This window comes from Orbicella faveolata, unplaced genomic scaffold (genome assembly GCF_042242905.1).
Source record: "Orbicella faveolata isolate gen_17 unplaced genomic scaffold, um_ofav_v1 contig_46, whole genome shotgun sequence".
Classification (NCBI taxonomy): Eukaryota; Metazoa; Cnidaria; class Anthozoa; order Scleractinia; family Merulinidae; genus Orbicella; species Orbicella faveolata.
The window spans coordinates 3477581-3494853 of NW_028301576.1; the positions used below are offsets into that span (position 1 = coordinate 3477581).

The following is a 17273-nucleotide window of genomic DNA, read 5'->3' on the forward strand; positions in this document are numbered from 1 at the left end:
CTTCGTAATTGCTAAAAAGATAAATCTCCTAGCAACGGTAAATTTCACAGTTTCCAGATTTGTCTGAAATGTTGAATATTAATATTTGATCAGTTTCCTTTTTAGAAAAACGCCGGTCGCTTCAGATTCAATCTAGTTTCAATTCCTTTAAAAAAACAAAAACAAAAACAAACAATAAGAAGCAAAACAAGCAACCAGATTAGAACAACACTTGCGTTTTAATACACACTGGCCCTCTTGTCGGTATGCGTGCTCGCTTTAATGAATGCTCGGCCAACTTCAACACCATTATAATAGCAATGTGATTTATGGTACTTTAATATTCAAAGAAGATAGGGGTGTTTCCAAGGCAGATTGAAACGTCATGAGATTTTCATAAATTATGCATCCTCGGCATCTAGTCGGCTTAATTCGTATCCTTCGTCTCTCTTGACCGTCTCCAGCATCGGTTGGTTGTTGGTTTCCGGCAGCGTCATGCACAGTATCCCAGCAAGCAGTGCGTTTAGACCCATAATGGCAAATGGAAGTAGACGATGAACACGATTCTGTAACAGGAAACAAAACAAAACAAAAACAAAAACGTTGCAATAGCACGCCCACCGCATTTACAGCGATGCACAGCATATTCCTAGATTAAGAAACGTATAATTAACTGCCCTTTGGCCTCCAATCAACAGGAGCCATAATCGGGGACGGAGACCGTAAGTCTTGGCATCCGCGCGCACCTATGATATGGGACAATGTTTCTTTTTTTAGAACAAATTGCGCCATCCTGACGTCATATGTTCGCGTGGATCTACGCACATGTCGTGGGTTCTCGTGTCAAATGGTGAGAGTTGCGAGATTCTCTTGTGGATTTTTCACAGCGATAGCGTTGAATAAGGCAGGGACTAAGAACCAGGGCGCTTACATGTAGTTTTATGCTCTGAGCTAATGGAAAAGGTGAGTTTTTCAGGGTCGAAAACAAGACTTCAATTTCGCGCTGTGAATGAATAATATCTGCTCGCGCTAGTTGTACGCGATTTTGCGTTTGTTCTGTAAAGAAAAGTTAACTTATGTAACAAAACAATCTACTCTGATATCGAGTTAATTTGTGAGTTTCTCAAACTGAGCCAAAACCTGTTTTTGATAGTTTCTTATTGTTTTTGCTTGCTTAGCGAATTTGCAAAAGGTTTTGAAAGGAAAGTCTGACGCGTACACGTAGCTCATTTGCATGTTACAGCTCGTGCACTTTCAAGTCCCAGTCGGTGTTTTCAATTGTCAACAAATCTTGACAAAGATTTCTTTCGTTATCTTTTGTGCTGAGATGCTGCAACAATTTCCATCAATGCCAAAAGGCTACTAACATCATGTGTGTTTCTTTAACATAAACATAATGAAATTTTACACTGCGAAAATAAAATAGAGAAAGAGTTTTGATAACTCAACCAACAAAATCGAAATTGTTGTTCGATTTGATTAAAGAAAGCGTCATCGTAACTTTGCTGATTATTTCTGCTGTATTCACATATTTTTAGATAAGCTTTTAATATACATATATGTTTCCCAACATTTTTCAACCTTAAACATATCTAAAAACTATAGAGATATTGTATGAGTTCGATGTACGTTTTCACAAGTCCAATTTGTCATGTCTTACTGACTGTACAAAACACGCATCGGCGGGCGCTCTTATTCATCGACAACAGACAATTTATTGGACTTTTACACAAAAAATAACTGAGCAGCATCTACAGACATGAAATTATTGTCAATTATTGGGCCTTGATAAAACATCAAGCGTTCCTTACAATTCAGGCGAAACTCAAACTTTGCAATTATTATTATTATTTTTTTTACTTTTCGGTAGACTCTGGCGAAATCCTCGCAAGCGCGTGGCAAGAGGGAAACTTTGAAGTCCTGAAACGCTGCTACATCCAAATATATCCAACAATTCTTTTGCTGTGTTATGGAACAGCTGTTAATCTTCAACATATGTGAAACTTACAGTGGAGTAATGTGGAGCTCTTGTAAAAGAAGCAACGAAACGCAGCTTGGTCAATGATATAAAGTGGGACATAACTAAATTCGACACTGTCTTACTTCACTCAAACTGAAGCAGCTTACGACGAAAATACTGAAGTAAAATTCCAACAGACATGAACGTATTGAGTTGTGGGCCAAAAGCATCAAACATTTCGGGAATTTCGGACGCCATTTCCCCCGCGCTACATCCGCAAAAATCCTCGCAGCGTGTACGCGCGTATGCCACACAAGATAGCGCAATTTGTTCTAAAAATAGAAAAATTGTCCCATATCATAGGGACAGCCCCAGTACTAGAAATAGCGCGCGCTTACGGTCTCCGTCCCCGATTATGGCTCCTGGCCACATAGAATCCTAGCGCTGATCGTAAACGGACTTTTCGACTTGACCTAACTTGGGCCCCGTACACACTACCGTGGAGAAATTTGAAACGCAGCTTTATTTCTACGGTCTATTCTATTTCGTCCACACTAAGCCTTCACGAAAACGGAGCTTTTTGAAAATGCTCTTCAAACCGGAGGAATTTATTCGAGGCTGGGTGCTTGTTGTACTATATACGGTGTATATTACTGACGGATTACCACCTGCCAATGTTTGGTTTTGCAAACACTCACACTATACACTATGAAAGGAGAGCAGATAGATCCAATACGAGCAGCAGCTGTTGATGTTCCTACCCCAATGTTTCTGTGGATGAAAGATTTCAACTTCAATTCACTGAGCATGTGCGTTACATATTTATTAATTACAGTAGTGTTAATCACTACAGCCTGACGACGATCAGGTAAACTCACTTACAGGCCGCCACTGTAGCAGGGGGGTCCCCCTGACCCGTGAGTTATCATCGTCGCTGTTTTGAGATAATTTTAACACGTTATGAGCTTGGCTAAATAGCATTTTGGTCTTCTACACGGCATAAAATCATTATACGGAGTCTTGATGTGCTAATATTTTCCTCTTTGTAGACGATTCGAGGAGGCAGCGTGGCCGAGTGGTCAGCGTGTCGGACTCGCAATTCAGCGGTCACGGGTTCGAGTCCCGCTCTGACCATTACCTGGATCTGTTTCTCGGTAGCCCGAGTTCAAATCCTCGGCCACGCTTGTAAATAGCCAACTGGTTTGCCTCCGGCCAGTTGCGATTCTTAACAATGTTATGTTCAATTTGAATTATTTGTTTCAGTTGTTTGGTCGGCCCCACCAGGACTTGCGTGATAAACATTGCCGAGGGTAAATAAAGGTTATGTTTTTTTTAAAATTCACCTCAGTTACCTGAGTTACCGTTCAAAGAATTGTCCAGGGCCTTCATGAACAGCTCCTGAAAACAAAAGCTGAGCCGAACGAAATCTCTTCACAATTTTTTTCTAGAAAATCTCTACCGTGTTGGTATCTACCCTGCCATTAGATTTAATCGATAAGACAGTACCAAATGATGGCAAGCTGATCATGAAGAAAAGATTATCAGGTATATTTCCAAACTCTGCAAAATACAACCTCCCTATTTGATCTTAATTACTTAATAGAATTGAAGCTGGTATGGACTTGACTGATTGTTTTGGAATACAATAATAAAATAAAACCACTTACCTTATAGCAGTGGGAAATAATTCCACGGAATAAAGGTATACTCCATCAAACGATATGGTAATGAAGAACTTGGCTACAATCATGGACATGATAATTTTACCTGCTAGAGCACCTAAAAAATAAAACAGCAAAAAATGAAGCTTTGTTTGCAGACTTTTGCGTGTAAAAGTGCGACGGAGCAATTAGTAAGGATGGGAAAAGATTATAATCAACCTCACTTGTGTGCTAAAAGCTTGTGAAACCAATGAAACAGATATCAAAGCTAAGAATCATAACAAACATAAAATTTCCAATAGGTCAACCACTTAGTTATTTGCAAAAAGGTGGAGCGCGCGGCAGGGAGCTTGGAGGCCGGAGAATAACTTCTAAGATTGGGCTGGCATATTAAGCACTTTGTAGATTCTTGTCACCCAGCATTACAAATCATGAAAAAAACAGCCATGGTACAATGTACGACTGATTCCAGATGAACGTGGTAAAATTAGTAATAATACTAATGTTGACACCATTCATTGCTGAGTGAAAATTGCTATGACGTATTGAAGGTTTACTGAGAGCGATCAAATCATTTAACACAAACTGCCATAAACCTCGGTACACCTTCATACCTAGACTAAGAGTAGTCCCTCTTTCGCTTAGTCCGTCGGGCGAGACGCGAAAGAAAACCGCGAGAAAAAGATGGCCGCGCGAACGCGGCCATTTTCCCTCCCAGTTTATTTACGGTAAGTAAGAGACTTTATTTTATGAGGGTGACACGTAACAGTAACTAACATTACTAATGAACTTGTGGCCCTCTAAACAATTACAAAAATACAAATAATAAAAACTACATTAGCAATACATATTATTTACAACAGAAATAAAAATTTAATATTCTAGAATTTAATAACGGGACAAATCGATTTTAAAACGAAGTGCACGCAAACATCTATATATTGTCATTAATTTATATCAAACGATCCCTTTGTTTTCTGTCTCGCTCGATGGACCAAGCCAAAGAGGGACTTCTCGTAGTCTAATTCGTACCACGACCAATTTTTCTGCAGCTGCAACAAGGTCACATGCTAAGGTTGTACAAAGTGCGTATCATCAGCGTATTGAGAAGCCGTCCATTGCTCAGAAATCTCTGATGGAGGGAACATCATCAATACATGGTCTAGGTTCGGTAAACGCCGTCTTACGCTCGAGCATACATTATGACGTACGCTCGGAATCCAACATGGCGTAAAACTGTTTCAGCGAAATATATTTTGTTGTACCCATCTAACAGTTTTTAAACAGTTAACTTTAACAGTGTGTCGAAGAAATATCGAAGACGATGACGAAGATGTCTTAAAATGCATACGTACGTATAGACACTCTAATTGAGACAAAATTAACCAGCAAAAAGTTACTATCCACGCAGTACCGCTTACCAAGGTATTTTCGAAACAAGTGTTCAATTTAGAAAAGAAATGTTAGACCAGGAAAGCTAGAAATTAAAAAGAGCCCCGTTCCTTGAACTGACGTTCACCTTTACTAGCGTTGTCTTCACTTGAAATAAGCACAGATGCAAATGCTCCAAACGAGGCTAAAATTAAACTTGCAATGATACTCTTCTTTCGGCCGAATCTAGAGAAAAGAAATTTAAAAAATAATGAGATAGTAAATAAATTAAGTAAGACTTAAGTCCGTATTCTATTAGTAGAATTTGTTCTACACTTAGTCTGAAACCTGTTTCACAAACCTGTTGAAAACCCATACGCCTGCCGGGATAGCTGGAAGTTCAATCAAGCTCGTGAGAAAAAAGTTTAAGTAAAAGTTTCCTCCAATGGAAGGTGCGCTTAGAATAACGCCATAATACACAAGAGCATTCACAAACCTGAAAATAATATTAAGAAATGATTATTATCAGCTATATTATAAATTACAAATCCCTGTTACTATTCTTAACTCTCTCATAAGTACGAAGCACGCGGCGGTATTTCGCTTCTCCGAATGCAGTCTTCTTCGAGTGCAGTCTCGCCTGAAGGGTGGAGGGGGTGGGGAGCGGGGAGGGCCATAAAGTGTTCGTGCTTATTTCCATCTTTTTCAGCCTCAAACATGTGATCATGGACAAAAGTCTTGGGACAAATTTGCCGCTTTTTGCGCTTATGCACACACACCAGACGCGAGTAAAACTTCAGCTGTCTAGCCTCCCTCCCCCCCCCCCCCCTCCTCACCCCACATACAATGCTGAAAACTAGTAACTGCAATTTCTCCAGAGCTAGTTTACCATTGTATTGGGTAGGGAGGAGGTAAAAGCAACGCAGTAGAAAAACCAACCCGAATAGCAGTGCTTTTTCAAATTTTAGTTGTAAAATACAGATAGCTCGTTGCATTGCATTATTTTCCCAAGGACTTTTGTCCATGATTATAGTTCAAGGTATAATCGTCACACTCTGTGACTTTTCCAAATATCTATCAAGGAAAATATTGGTGAGTCAATTACATGTCCGCGTTTCTATGGCAACTGTGCTTTGAAAGAGCGTATCACCGAAGTTTCGTGCTTTAGTGAGATTTTGGAATTGAGAGAATATCACTCCAAATCGTTACATTTCATGTATTTATATATTTTGTTAAATCAATGCTAGAGCGTTTCTGATATATTTCTGAATTTGTTTTGCTATCCAAGATGGCGGATATAAAATGGTGAATCTTGTGAAAGGAGACATAATTCACGCGTGATATGACGTCATGATTGACATAATTGACTAGTAACTTTGGACGCTTTACGTGCCGTGAAAGTGTGATTACTATGGAGTCAATAATCTTGGAGATAAATGGAGTGGGCGGGGGGGGGGGGGGGGGGAAGGGCAGGAGAAAGAACAAAAAATCAACCCCACTCTTAAAAGGTTAACTCATACGTGGTTCAGTTTACCTCGATGTGATAGGCGTCTTAATCCGAAATGTGCTTTCTCTACTCGCCTGTACAAGTGCATGTTCCTAAATATTTGATTGATTTGGTTTCCTACAGCACTGGCGTATTAATATCTCCAGCCTTGCCTGCTAGTCTTTGATAGTTATCAGTTCGCTTTTTTGTAAAGGTTTTTAAGTTTCAGATGTCTTGTTCGACTAACCCTGGGGGGTAGCTTTCAATCTTCTTTCATCAAGAGTAATTAGGATTGAGGCACTCAAAAATTCTCTTACCAGCAATACCACGACAACAAAGTTGTCTGCGCCATTTTGCGTGTCCGAAACAGATCACGGGCGTCTCCTAATCTATCACTGTCGTCGGGAACTTGTAGCTCTTCATCTGGCATAATTGTTTTGTTGACTTTGGCCATTTTTCTAAAAATCGCTTTCGCTTCTTCAATTTTTCCTTTGAGCTGCAACCAGCGCACTGATTCAGGCGTCAAACTAATAGCAAACAATGAAAGAAATTAAATACAAAAAATATTTTTCAACAACGAAATCATTCTATAGAGAGTCTTGGGCAGAAAGTACTCTTATTATGTCCTCTCCACACAAACGTCTCTATCAGTCTCTCTCGTTTACCGGGCATCCACTGATGTGGGAACTCTTCAAGCAAAGAAACGGCTTCCCTCAAACTAGAACGAAATCTTAAGTAAACATTGACAAGGGGCCTGCATCTGACACTTACAACCAGCCCAGCAACGCAGGAATTCCAGGAACTGCAGTAGCAATGGATAGCATTCTCCAGTCTCTAATCAGGTAAGCCATGCCAGCCAGGGCCATGAGCGACAGGCTCCAGCAATACCAAAGAGACATTCCCATCATACTGCGGTGTCGCACACCAACAAATTCCGTGACCAGAACGAATATTGCCACGCTAGCTCCACCTGGTCAGAAGAAGAAAAATAGCTCACTATAGAATACAGATTACCTTTCTCTTGTTGACCTTATTCTCTAGATTAATTAAAGCTGAAAGTTCTTCTCTAAGTGAAAGATGCATTTAGTTCAACAGTAAGGTAACTTCACTAACACCACAAAAGCTAGAGTCATTGATGCCCTGATGTAGTGTATAAATAGAGGATATTACACGGTGGCGAGAACATATGAATTTTAAGTTCGAGTGGCAAGAACAATATCGCACGAGTGAGCGTAGCTCACTCGTGAGACTCGCCACGAGAACATAAAATTCACATCTTCGAGCTGAGGTGTGATGTTCTTTTTATTGCTGCCGAACATTTTCCGAAAACTTCCGAAGATTACCGAAGATTTCCGAAGATTGTCGAAGATAGCCGAAGACTTTCGCGGAAGACTCGAAGATGTTTCGATGATACACCAACGAATGTAAGTCCAATTTAAGAGACAAGCTTGATATCAGTGAAATCATTGATATCTTCACTAGTGAAGATATGGAAAATACGCCACTCAAGTCCCGGATGTGGTTTCGTGTGAATTTTACGAGTGGTGTATTTTCCAGTAAAACACTCGAGTCTATATAATAAATAAAGTTATCAATGTATTGAGTCTAAGGTAGCAAAGGAAAAGGGAGGATCTACCTTATGACCTCAAATACCTGTTAAATTAACTGTTAATTTATAATTTAGAGTGACTAACCCATCGCGTAAGCCTGCATAACGGCCTCTGAAGTGTTTTATATAAAGAATCAATTACTTTCTCACCAACTCCCAGCCCAACGATGATCTTGAAAACAACAAACAGCCAGAATACTTTGGGGAAAGCGGATACCAAACTGAAGACAGCGATGACAAATCCTGAGATGAAGATAGTAGGTTTTCGTCCAAACTTGTCCGTGAAAGGACCAATGATTATGGCGCCAAAAAAGAACCCAACGAAGACCGCTGCTAAAGCTAAAGTGGCATAAATTGACTTGCTGCACACAAGATCAAACTGAAAGACATGTTGGAAAAGAATGTGACGAGGTGAGCAACGATGTTAGAACAAATTATCATTTTATACTGACAGGCGGAGTAAAGGAAGATACACAGATAATATTTATTTAACCACGGTAACAAATTCTTGTGAAAAAAAAAATATAAATTCTAAAGGTCTCTGAAGAGTCTCTTAGCCGAGACGAACGAAAAAAAAAAGTATTTGACAATTGTTTGCTTTTGTATAAAGGTAACAAATTTGTCAGCTAAAAATACTTAATACATAATACCTAATGCCTAATATAACGAAAATATTGAAACAAAAAGCTGCTTTCCACGAATGCCCGCCATGCCTGATTGTTCCCCTTTGAGTAGGCGTTAAAATTGCCGAAGGAGCTCTGCTTCAAGGAAGACTGTTCCAAAGAATGGCGCCTGCCACTATAGCTAAAGCTATTTTTATAATAGGTTGGTTTTAAACTAGCGAACAAAAAAAGCAAACGCAGTGAGATGTTGATAATTAGCGTCTTTGGTTGGTCACATTTCCTGACAATCTACTTAACAAACGGGGTGTGCGAGTATAAAAGTGGCTTGCCCCTGGCCAAAAATTTGTGATGTACATGTAAGGTATAGACTGCAAAACAGTCTATACCAACAGCATTTTTTGCGAATGCGGGCGACGGTCAATATTCGAACGAAAGGTCTGAAGCGAATGTAAAAACGGCGAGGGAGGATGGGGAGAGACGCTAAAAAATACTCAGGGCCCCTACGGGCGTGTCGGGCTCGCGCGCTTCACACGCGAGGATCGCGCTTTCCGAAAATGTCCAAAAACGACTGTTTTGCAGTCTATGTAAGGTAAGGCAAAGTCTGGAAACGAGCTAAGTGGCCCGTCAGGTTTGCGATTATCTCTGGTTTCTGTAGCGTGAAGCGACCAGGAGTGTTTCTACTCCCCCCTGGATGGATTCATTTACACATCGGAGTGGACCGGGCTGAAATCCCGACGATTTCAATCCAAGTTCATTTACCACTCATTAGACCACGATGTCTCCGTACATTTGTTCCGACAATCCCTGCTTGATATAATTATCACACAAGTTAAGGTTTCATGTGTATGGTCTGAACATCTATTCCTACCTCAGTGACAACGGATGTCATCTCGTCGTCAAAAATCCACTCGCTCCTTGAGATGTTGCATCTGTAATCGTAGTTGATATCTCCAGGAGCCATCAGCTCGTCAAATGAGCACACAGAACTATTCTTGACACACTTCCAGGGGGGCTCTGCCGTTATTATGCCTGTCACCATCACGGCCCAGCCAAATAGAAGAGCAGAAAGTAAGTTGAAAAGAATAAGGAGCCGTTTTTGGAACCATCCAAAACTTCCGACTTCCTCCAAGACTTCATCAGCTGAAAGAGCCATCCCCTAGAAAGAAAATACGAACCACTACAATCTTCTATCGATCAATCGATCAATCAAACAATCAGGCATTTAATCAATTTATTAGTGTCATGCGGTTGTGATGACACTAATAAACGTGGGATGCGGTTTCCCTCATATTCGAGCCAGAGGATCAAGTTTAAAACGCTTGAAAATAAGTAAGAGTGAAATAATAAAAAGTTAAAAGGAATTAATGTAAGTAAAGATTTATTTAATAAAGAATATATATTAAATATATTGAAAAAATATCAGTAAAAGATACATAAATGCTCTACCCACAAACGCTAGTGGAATACAAATAGGTAACCAAAGTGTACGTGTGTGGGATACAGTCTTTAAAGCATTGTTTTGCATCAGTGAGTGCACAAAATAGATTGAATCAACCATTGCAATCAAGCCTGGAGACACCAAACAGTTAGTTTCAAAAGGATCATGGTTTTAAGAGTGCTTTCGTTATTTACCATTGTCTTGAACCCTTTTCGTTTAAGGTTCGAAACGTCTAAGGTTTGAAAAGTAGCATGGGATTTTGGGAGTATTACATGTATGTAGTCTTTCTATCTCCACATTACTGATTAAAGTAGACATGAGCGACCCAACATTATTTGCAACACAAAAACAAAACATTAACAGTAACAATAACAATAGTCACGAGAGCATCATAACCTTCTCGTGATGCCCTGCCTGTCTGTGCATGTCACTGAGCATGACCAACTTCAATGCATTTTAAATGTTTTCTTCCATGAGGATATGAAGTAGTAATAACTAAACAACATTTAGGGGACCGGTTTCTTCCATTATATCCGCAGATACATGTTGTATGTTTTATCAATGGTAAATCCTGGTTATGAAAGCATCAGAAAAACCCTCTCATGTTCTAAACAACGGTAACAATGACAAACTGCAATGACGTTACCAAGAGCAGTATAACTTTTTCAGGTTCCCCGACAGTCTGTGCAAACCACTAAGCATTACCAAATTCAATGCATTTCGCATTATTGCTTCTTTCTCAAGAAAAACAAGAAGCAATCTATTCTTATTGCTATACTCCACTAAAACTGTAAATGAATAACATTTCTTACTTTCTTACCTTCCATTTATTCAAACATTTTCAACAGAAGGCAGCGTGGCCGAGTGGCCGAGAGGTCGCGGGTTTTAGTCCCGCTCTGACCACTAAGCTAGAGTTGTTTCGCGGTAGAGCCCAGTTCGACTCCTCAGTTATTTTTGTGATTTTTAAGCCTGTTATGTTTAGTTGATATATTTGTTTCTTTTAGTTTAAGTGGCACACCCGAGAACTAGCTTGGTTTAGCTAAGCGCATTGACCAATATAAACAACAACTTTTGAACAAATTTTTTTGGACAAAAACAGTGAAGATCATTTTGCCACTGAAAAAAAAAAATCTTACTGCTTGAGATCATGTTCATCTTTTGTTGCTCAACGTTGGCCATGACATTTGTTAACAACTTTTTGGAGAAAGGGTGTCCTACAAAAGCGTAAAGTGTACGCGAAATGTATTCTAGGTAATGGTGGTGCTTTACGGTTACTTGATTGAAGCTCGAGGTGTTTCAGTGTAAGGTGCTTTTTCACGCGATTGCGAAGCTCGCTGTGGTTGCTAAGTGGCTATCCTCAACGTAGAAAATCGCAAATGCATCCTCAAAATCCGTAGCTGTACTTGAAACATTATTTTGGAAATCACAACAAGTCAAAAAAATGAGGTGGGAAATGAACTGAACAACTTGCTCGCACGGGTTGCAACCTGCTCCACTCAAACTGTCAGTCAAATTACCAATGTGCAAGGTTGCAATCACAAGAACATCTGGTTTGACTGTAATTACTCAGAACCCAGTGTGGTTTTAAAAAAAAGGACGAATTTCACTCAAAGCCGCATCTCTTTTTTTCTGTTAATTTTCCCGCAATTAGCCGGTTATTTGCCTGGGGATTTAGATCTTTTGTTCTCATTTCATGCCGTTTGTACAGTTCTTCTTAGTCATTCTTATTGTCGGATTGTCTTTAGTTCTATTGTTAGACTGCTGTACTAAAATTTACATATTTTGGCAAATGTTATTCTCCTCCAATATCAGCGACGTTGTAATCTTCTTCATAAGACAGAATGAATTGACTTTGATTTGTCCTGATTCATATTTTCTTCGGCTCAACAGCAGAACTTGCGAAACGTTTCGGGTGTCGGGCCAAGAAGCACATAGACCGAGCGAGTTTGTTTGAGCCAGAGAAATGGAAATGTAAATGTACCGCTATATTTCCTGACCTTTCAGCACTATCCTCACAAATATGAATAGAAACTACATCATTATTAATCATATCGTTATCTCGCTATTATCATTATGGCCAGTCGTTTGTTTATTTCATGACAATTGTCACGCTTGAATCTTGATACTGAACAATTTCATAATAAACAGAAAATTAAAATTCACCGCGAGATCACGTAAAATATTGATGATGTCAAACCTTTTGGCTACGGTTTGAAATTTGACAAACAACGTGCAACAATATGACAGGGTATCTCATGTGTGGACGTCAACGAACATGGGCTGTACGTGTTAATGCCATGCGATTGAAATAGAAAATAGAAAATTAAGACGAGCGGTCACTATACTAGCGCCGGCTGAAAAGCTAAAATCGACGTTGAAGATTTATTCACGAGAAAACCAGATAACATAACACCTACGGAGAAACCTTTGAGAAATTCATTCATACATGTAAGAAGTAAGAAGTATCAGAACGTTTCACAACACTGAGTTCTGGCCAGGTTTTGACAGTGCTCTTCACCGTCGCGTGAATGAACTGAGGCTGAATGTTATAGAAACACGAAATCAAACCAGTGACGAGGCAACCCTTTAAAAGGTGCAAGACAAAAATTACGTGTTCTCATTCTGTAGTGTACGTTATGTTTTCTTTGGTTGTAGGTTGTTTATACAAATACACGCTTACCTGGCGGTGTAGCGGGCGCCGTCCACAAACGTCTCTGCTGTAATTTATTTGCGTGACACTGTTAGCTATGACGTGAGTGTTGCTGGGGAACTGGCACTATAAATTGGAAGAGACCAAAATTTGGATCAAATGGACTGTGGATCCCGGATCTTAACAGTCCGGCAGAAAAATCTTTTTTTTTTTTTTTTTTTTTAAGAAATTAAAAAACAAAAAAGAAGAAGAAGAAACAATTTATGTATGAGTATTGCTGGTTTTCAGTGTCACGCAATTCAATCCAGAATCTGGCAAATGAAAGAAGGTAAATATGCAAAGGCTCTCGCCAAAATTCTGGTCACAGCAATTTTTCTTATGCGAGATATGCGGAGAAAGTTTTTGCCCAAATTTATAGAGATTTGTATGGCGACGCCATGCTGGTGCCCATCCGTATGGGCACCAACATGGCGACCGGAAACCAACAGAAACATCTGTCACTGAGTTTTGCCACAAAAGCGTGAATTTATTCCTCGAGGAACGCTAAAACATTAAAATAATACTTTTTCTAAGACATGAATTGTTCAGATAGCCAAGTTCCCCGAAATAAGTCACTTTTTTAACCATCATGACAGCTCTCTAGGCCGTCATGTAAATGCCGCGTCACGCAAAAGCTTAGAAATTCAAGCGTTGTGTATTACAACACCAAGAACCCATTCGGAGCGAAAATTTGTATGAATATTAGTTTTCAGCTGCTCTGATACATCATTTAAGTAAAATCTCAGGAAGATCAATAGTTTTGTAGTTCGAATTTTAGTGACGTCATGAGAAAACCAGCTATTGCTGAAAAAAAAAAACCATCGAAAGTGGGATAAAGGAAAAAATGAAGAAGAAAGACATAAAATTGCGAAGAACTTCCAGGTTCGAAAACATTTGATATGCTTGGTGTTCTGGAATGAGACACATGCAAAGCTAAAACTGTACTAGTCTTCAAAGGGTCAGAGCTCAAATTTAATCTTTTCTTATTCTTTGCGAGGATTTTATCCTCATTCGCTACTGTTTCGTCACGACCGACCCCAGAATCACCGAATCAACCGCGAGTTTAGGCGGCGAAACGTCAAGGACAATATTCGCAAGTTGCTCATCGGTTCATTGACATCAAGAGACTATTCTAAGTACCGAAAATAATAAATGAATATTAGTATATACCACACAAGAGAATAATACTTTTCGCGCGCTCTGATTGGTTAACTCGGAGGTGATTAACAAGTACTATTCACCTCCGAGCAGCCGGCATGAGAGATTTTAAAATTTCCGACCGCTTGTCACACATGAAATAACGTTTTCGTCCGCTAATTATTCAGCTTGTGTGGTATATACTAACACAATTATTCACCTCAGTGTCGGTGAAAGTGATGGATATTTACCTCCACTTCGGTGAATAATTGTTAATTATAACAACAATAGATATCCCAAATTCCTCTGTGCTGTGTATATTAACATGTTACCCTCCTTTGTGCACATTTTCTCCTACGTCATTACTTGTTTGTGACTCCCACTCTCGACATGACGCGGTGTCAGACCTTCATGCACATGAATATACCGCTGTCCACACTCGTGGACAGCACCCATTTTCACCCCTCCCTATTTCTCACTCTTATACATTCGTGTGTATTGAAGGCACTTACAATATACTACTATAGTTTCTTGTTGACATTCAGTAATGTGCAGCAGTGAGCAAATACCGGTTAAACTAGTCGACTTAATGTCTCGGATAGCACAGAAAACTTTAGAAACTTCTGATATTGCAGTAAGTTTTGAAGGAACTGGCAACGCGAACTGCTATCCTGTGGATATCAGGTCGGTACATGCTAGTAAGGGAGATGTTGTGGGCACGCACATGAAGCATGACATACGTATTGCGGCGATTTACTTTGTTATTGTAATTTGTAATTTGTGATACATGTAATTTGTTCAAGGTGTGTCACTTTAATTAAAAATAAATAAATAAATAAAAAATTAAAAGAAATATTGCGGTGATTGTTTTCCTGGTGTGATTTGCCCTTTTTTGCGAGAAGAGGTCTGTTGCAGGAACAAAATTTTGTCCTTGCTCTGCAACATGTTGTATGAAATTCGGCTGTTTTGGACTCGTGCGTCATGAAATAAGAACCAAATGTCCTCAATTGTCAATGTCGCATCGTGAAAACTGCTCAGTCGCAAGCTGTTCCCGCTACAACATTGAAGTGAGTGAATATCCGCTTTGCGTGCATCAGCTTGCTTACTGTCCCTGCAACATACATCCTATACATAACACGAAGGGGTTTGTCCCCTCATCACGTTCTCGCAGCATGTCCCCTAGCGTAATCAGATCTGCCCTGACTAAGCAAGCTAATGACATAACGCAATATTAGGTGTGCGACTGCTATTTGAATTGCATTAAAGAAATTTTGTGCTCCTGCATTCTCGAAGTAAACCGAAACAATACTTCTTGTTTTGAGACTGCATGTGCATGTGGTCACTGAGCAGTCGAAGTTGTGGGATTTCCTGCGGAGAATATCGTGGACACTGAGGGATTTTGAAAACCACACAGTTTTGAAATCCGGCTACAAAATGTCAACAGCCGAGGTCAACAAAATCACTGTGAATGAGGCCTTCTAAAATGCCAAGGTTTGTAGTTAACTACTTCCACGATCGAACAAGTTTTTCGTTCGTTTCAGTACAGTTATTACACAATAATGTGAATTTCAATCTCTAACATTTCAGTAAATTAAAAAGAGAAAAAGAATCTCTCGATTGGCTATAGACTCAGTTTCTGGAGTTTTGCTGTACCGTCCTGCATGAATACCTTGAAATATGCCCAATTTTTCCGAATCATTGACATTTTTAAAACATTATACTGCTATTAATTCTAATTTGAAACCCAATGATTGGATGATAGTTTTTTATATATACTACCATCGATTTAAGAGAAGTTTACAGTAACACTGAGCTTACATTTTGGCAATGATTTGGCCAAAAAAAAACCCTAATTTCGTTTAAATACATAGTTTCATTCAGCTTCTGAATTCAGTCTCCGTTTCTTCCTCATTGTTTTCCTTGTGGTTAAGAAGCCCGCTGACATCAACCACTTGTTTGAAAGCCACGTGCAGGTGGATGGCCGTGGTGGTAACAGCAAGCCGAGCTACTTTACCCTTTCCTATAGATCTTTCTCTTGAGCACAGAGCTTTTCTAAACTCGGGAATCCTTAGCGAGTAAAGAACAGGATTGGCAAATGAGTTGCAGAAGTTAAGAAGATTAACAGTGAGCACAATGTGTTTATCCACCGGAATATAAACTGAGACCGTGTTAGTTATTATCAAGGGCAGCCACGACAGCAACGCTATGGCAGTTATCAGCAACAATGTCTTTGTTGATCGCTTGTTTTGAGATTTTCCACTGCTATCACCTCGTATACCTTTTCTCCCTTGCGTAAAGTTTGTCCAAATGCCGATGTAACAGCCACTTATAGTTAGGGTTAAGATGGACGCATACGACACCCATATCACAACCGCCACGTTAACTGACTTGTACAAAGAACCAATAATTGCAGCTGATAGAGCTATAGATAACAGCCAGGTCAGAACAATTAAGATGTAATACGCACGTCGACGGGCTCTGGATCGATGTTTAAGTGGCCATGCCGTAGCGTAAAACCTCTCTATGGCAATGAATGCGGCCGTAATTATTGATGACTGAGCACAAACTGTATCGATAACCCTATAAAACAAGTTCAAAGAGAAATTCCACTGTTTTGGCCACAGCTCAAAATCACCTCCAAGTTGATAAATAAAGAGAGGCAAGGACAGGGCTCCCAGCATTAAATCCGCACATGCCATATTTATAACCAGGAGGAAGCTCTTCTTACGAAGATTTTTGTTCAAAGCAAAAACTATGACTGCAAGGACGTTTCCTGCGACAATGAAGAAAGAAACTACAGCAAAGGCACTACACCAAGCCACTCCTTCCGTCAGGCTAAAGGAAGCAAGCAACAAAGAAGTATTCGTGAGCTCCGCGCTTGAATTGTTGTCCACATCATCAGCCATCGTTAACAGTGCGATGTTATAGAGAGCAGAATCTACATAACAGAATATATCAAATACAAAGAAATTGACATGCAAATGAGTGTTAAATAATTAAGAGCTGTGTGCCATTAAGAATTGATCATTTCTGCGCATTTAAGACCTTAAAGCTACATCCGAGAGAGTGAAAAATGACATATTAAGATGATTTCCGCAAAACATTTGAGCAATAATGGCAAAAATTAAGTTACCGAAATACCTCATGGCATGGCATTATTTTGAATACAGTTGGGAAGAACTTATCGAGAGTTAAGTTATGAAGCTGACCCCACGAGGGAAAATTGAATTTAAAGTTATCCATATTTCACTTAAAACAGACGTTCCGCCTTAGTTAAAAACACAGTAACCAGGTTTGGCATTAACTTTCCCCGCAGTGTT

General features: G+C 39.6%; 2 protein-coding genes across 3 annotated transcripts; both read right to left on the bottom strand.

Moving 5' to 3' along the window:
- Positions 1–199: 199 nt before the first annotated feature.
- Positions 200–12867, bottom strand: LOC110065938 (organic cation transporter protein-like). 2 transcript variants are annotated; one of them, XM_089277077.1, is made up of 10 exons: positions 12808–12867; positions 9558–9845; positions 8217–8445; positions 7229–7427; positions 6775–6984; positions 5333–5467; positions 5120–5217; positions 3607–3718; positions 2638–2710; positions 200–545 (listed from the first exon to the last, which is right to left on the bottom strand). In XM_089277077.1, exons 2-10 carry the CDS (start codon positions 9840–9842, stop codon positions 381–383), a joined length of 1506 nt encoding a protein of 501 aa, XP_089133203.1. In that variant the 5' UTR covers positions 9843–9845; positions 12808–12867; the 3' UTR covers positions 200–380. The 2 variants fall into 2 exon arrangements, with proteins under 2 accessions (XP_089133203.1, XP_089133204.1); XM_089277078.1 differs by lacking the exon at positions 12808–12867 and adding an exon at positions 10948–10969.
- A 2565-nt stretch (positions 12868–15432) lies between these two features.
- On the bottom strand, positions 15433–16859 carry LOC110054880 (adenosine receptor A3-like). The gene has a single exon (XM_020761250.2). The coding sequence runs from the start codon at positions 16857–16859 to the stop codon at positions 15831–15833; it is 1029 nt and encodes a 342-aa protein (XP_020616909.2). The 3' UTR covers positions 15433–15830.
- Between the last annotated feature and the right edge of the window lie 414 nt (positions 16860–17273).